The 4,499-nt window shown below is 34.4% G+C and overlaps 1 protein-coding gene across 1 annotated transcript; it reads right to left on the reverse strand.

Annotated features, from left to right (window-relative positions):
* Window positions 1–898: 898 nt before the first annotated feature.
* Window positions 899–3,558, reverse strand: LOC107797101 (protein JINGUBANG-like). Its single transcript, XM_016619963.2, has 2 exons — window positions 2,420–3,558; window positions 899–1,935 (listed from the first exon to the last, which is right to left on the reverse strand). The coding sequence occupies exons 1-2, from the start codon at window positions 3,416–3,418 to the stop codon at window positions 1,516–1,518; spliced, it is 1,419 nt and encodes a 472-aa protein (XP_016475449.1). The 5' UTR covers window positions 3,419–3,558; the 3' UTR covers window positions 899–1,515.
* Between the last annotated feature and the right edge of the window lie 941 nt (window positions 3,559–4,499).

The following is a 4,499-nucleotide window of genomic DNA, read 5'->3' on the forward strand; positions in this document are numbered from 1 at the left end:
TATAATAAAGGCAACTAACACTTCGTGAATAGTGGGAATGAAGAAGCCTTGAAAAAAGGGCGCAGAATTGCAGAACCAATCAAAAAGTGACACGTATGTAAAGCATTAATTAGAAGGGACAATTCAAGCGTCAGTACTGTCATAGTATTAATTACAACAAAAACTCCCTTTTTATGAAGATCTACTTCCCAGATATTTAATTGATAAATAAATGGAAAGTGGGGGGACTATCTGTATTGGGAAAAAACTGAATTTACATTGAAGGTGACGTGGCATGACACGAGGACTGGTCATATGGTCAAAACATGATGATCAGTTAAGAGGCACGAGTGACAACAGATACGGGGAAAGGAAAGCTAAATAGGCACGACAGACAATTCGAATAATACAAGCTTCGTACCTATTTAGGTCATTTAAAGCCAAGAGATCAGAAGGCATTGAATACATGGACATGATGACAAAAAGGAGTCCAAATTCAATATTAAATACCCAATACGTTAGAGAATTGGTATTAAATAGAAATGATTGTGTAACGTCTTATTTAATATTATTTATTGCTCATAATTGTCTCATTAAGGCTAAGGTATTACTCCTTTATTTAGGATCAACTATAAAAGGAGGAGGTCAGGTCATTTGTAAGGACATATGATATATACCATCAACATTACATTAAAATACAAACTTATCTACAGCTTATTTGTCATTCTCAAAAAGTCTATTATTTCTTTTTCGTCTCCTGATTATTAGTAGCCCGAATTTTTATTTGTCTTTAACTTTGACCAAAGAATCATATTTTTGGTTAAACAATTGGCTCTGCTATTCCTATTAATATACCTTTACCAAAATTTAAGTTACATGTATGGAGTTTAAATTTTGTTCATTACCCAAATGGAAAATCAAACAAAAATCTTAAACATTAACATAATCTATTACAATTGATTTAAAGGAGCAGAACTTTCAATCACTTAGTTAGTACTTCCCAACTAAAATTTACAAGACAATCATTGAGGAAACTTACAGGCAAATGGAAACAATGAAAAAAGAAGGATAAACGAAAAACAAATGAAGACATTTTGGGGATGTGTACTAGAGTACAACTTCAGTATGTTTTGTATTATTTGAGTAATGTTAGTCCGTGACTGCTTCTTATAATAATGTTCCTTCATTATTAAGTTTCTGCTCACTGGTCCCCCACGAAGAGAACCGCCGTTTGGCCGGTTTTAACGGCACAAAAATCGGTTTTCTCCATCATAATTGTGTGAAGCTGCTTGCTTTTCACAAGATGTCGGTCCTTTTCCACTGTCTTTTTCCTTAACGATCAAGTCCTAAATATTAATGTTCAACCCCACACGGCAATCCACAACCGCTTCTTAGCCTCCTACTCGGCGGCGCGTGAACACCACACATCATCTGACGAGGATAGTATACGCAGACGTTATTCCTACCTTACGAAACAAAATAGTGAAAATTGAATGCAATACTACTAAAGTGTAAACAATGATACACTAGTAATTTTCACATATCCTCATAGGCATTGAATCCCTGCTCGGATAATCTCCAAACCTTCACAGAGTTGTCCAAACTCCCACTATACAATGTCCAATATTGGTCACTTTTGTTCTTCACCACAGCTTCATCGTCGTCGCTATCATCGTTATTGTTGTTGTCGTCGTCATTTGAATAATCTTCAACGGTTAAGCACTTAACTGGGCCATTGTGTCCTGTCAATACTGTTAAACAACTATGGACACCACCACCTTCTTCTCTCCTCCACACGCATATGCTCTTGTCAGCTGATCCACTCAATACCAGATTACCAGCAACAGCCACGCATAGTACTGCTAATTTATGACCCCGCAACGCACCTCCGTACTCTAAGAAATGCTTCTGTCGTTCCCAGAAATTTACTAGTCCATCAGAAGAGCCGGCGTATACCTGTTGAGACATAATATAATAAAATAATTAGAAGTGTATTCTCTTAAGCACATTAGTTTTATCACACAATTCAATATGATATCATAGTGGAAAATTGGTAAGTTTTTTAAAATTAGTCCAGTGGTCTGAAGTTTGGAAGTTGTTACGCGGTCTGAAGTTCAAAATCCAACATTAAATTTTATACCACCACATATTGATAAGTTAGTACTTCCTCCGTATTAAAAAGATTATCTCTTACTTTTACTCTGACACAAATTTTAACAAAGAAGGAAAGTCTTTTAATATATATGGTCTTAAATTAAGGTCGAAACTTGGCATAATATTTGTATGACTATAGGTGCTTCTTATTAATAGGAAAATATTGAATGGTGCCAATTTTTTTTTGAAACAGACTAATAAGAAAAGTATCAATCTTTTCGAAGCAAGAGAGTACTTGTTTGGCTCATAAAAAATATAATAATAGTAATTAAAAGCGTGCTCTTACCGTGGCTGCCATGGCGTTTACGGCCAGTGAAGTCACAGCATTGTCTTGTTTCAGCAATGTTTCCACAAGAACATGTTTTGCGCTATTACCGACCAATTCTCTTCTCCAAGCTTTAACCGTTCCATCTGCTGAGCCAGTAAAAACCAATCCATCAAATCCAACGACCACAGAATTAATCGCATCGTGATGAGCAGTAATTGATTCCAAACATTTCGAATCCGATAATCTCCAAACTTTCAGTGTTTTATCCCAAGATCCAGAATAAAGCAACCCTCTTTCTTTATCCAAACTCATACAAGAAACAGCATCGAAATGCTTAATCCACGGAACATTCCTATTTCTTCTAACTTCAACATACGCCTTGGGATTAATGGAACTTTTTAAATAATCTCTAATGGTAGGTAAACTACCAACCCGCTTGTACGCTTTTCTTTTTTTACCCAAAAATTTCCAAACCCGAATTTTACCATCCTGATGGCCGGTAAATATTTTATCTCCGTAAACAACAATTGTTTTTACTAATCCGCTGTGAGACTTGAACCCAGAATATTCCTTTAAATTTTTCCATACTCTAATATTTTTGCTATCTGAACCAGTATATAGCAAATCCCCAGATGCAGCTAATGAATATATGTGTCCTTCTTCTCGAACGAGCGATCCAATTAAACCATTTTTACAATCGCTGATTTCTGATGATTCTTCTGAATAATCAAGTAATGGCTGGTGAATCCATGGAGATTTAACATAAGGCGAAGCTGATTGATTCCAAGGAGACATAAAATAATTTGGGGAGTTTGTTGTAGTAGTAGTTGTGGTGTAAAACGACGACGTTCTAGGTGGACTTGGAGCAGAAGAAGCATTACTGCTGCGAGCTGAATTGGTATTGCTTTCTTCAGGGTCACTGATTGGATCAGAATACAAAAGGGTTCCGAATTTTGTTCGTCTAAAGCTTTCTTTCTCTAGCAACATAGCTCCCATACTATTCTTTTTTCTTGCCATTTTTAGAACAAGAGAAAAATTAAAGAAGGAAAATGAAGATTTATAAGATAATTGGTATGTATGTTAGTGAAACTTGAAAATTTTAGGAGTGAATAGTGAGAAAGAATAATGGAAAGATGAGAAGATCGTATACAAATACAAATAATGGAAGGTGGGGTGATGAGAGATATATAAAGCTGTGGGGTTGGGTGGTTGGTTTAGTGCAGCGGGGTAGTATAGGTAGTAGGGTGAATGGTAGAGAGACACGTGGGAGTATGATACGTGAGGTTTACGAAGAAGCCGAAAGATACTTTTTACATGTAGGCTACGGGAAACTAGATGAACCGGTAAACAAACCACTAAAGTTCATACACCGAGGAAAAAAAATATCTTTAAGCTATATAAAATAAGTATTTTTTTTGTATATATATATTATACACAAAATATATATATATATCGTTGGCTATTATTTTTGTGAGCGGCTAAAAAAGTATATATTTTTCATAAAATTATTCAAAAGGTAATGTATTATTTAGCACTGATTGATAAACTAAAATAGCCAATAAATAACTAATAAATGTGAAAAAATTAATATTAAGTTGTCCGCGTATATAACATAAATTTGTAAAGAATCTCAATCAGGTGGTTTTTGCCTCTTTGATGTTTTAGTTTAAACGAGATGGGTTTGCTTGTTAAGGAAACGTTGAATTCTAGAAGGGCAAGCGTGGAGGATAAGGGCTTAAATGTTGAATTTTAAAAGTAAAACGACCAAGTTATTTTCGGCATGTTTTTTCCATATGGGGGAAAAGGAATACAGGTATTTGACTTTGACATTGTCAAAAGAATTGCGGCCTAATATTAGGTTTATGTGTATTAATTTGTTTAGTTCTCATTTATTAAGATGAAGTTAATAGCCGTTTAGTTATGCATAATTAAAGACTGTGATCTGTATCTAAACTCAAATGGACGTATCTAGCTATTTTTATTTTATATGAGAATATTTGATTTAAAAATAATTTAAGTTGTAAATTTGAAAGTAATTTATAATTATGTATTATATTAATGACAGTGAATTAAAATGTTGAAGTAATAGTTGGATAAT

This window comes from Nicotiana tabacum, chromosome 7 (genome assembly GCF_000715075.1).
Source record: "Nicotiana tabacum cultivar K326 chromosome 7, ASM71507v2, whole genome shotgun sequence".
NCBI lineage: Eukaryota > Viridiplantae > Streptophyta > Magnoliopsida > Solanales > Solanaceae > Nicotiana > Nicotiana tabacum.

Bases quoted from the DNA above. Each gene is read 5' to 3' on its own strand.
- LOC107797101 (XM_016619963.2), bottom strand. From the start codon at position 3,418: ATGGCAAGAAAAAAGAATAGTATGGGAGCTATGTTGCTAGAGAAAGAA. The intron at 1,936-2,419 runs GTAAGAGCACGC...ATGTCTCAACAG, and splicing joins TAAACGCCATGGCAGCCACG to GTATACGCCGGCTCTTCTGA.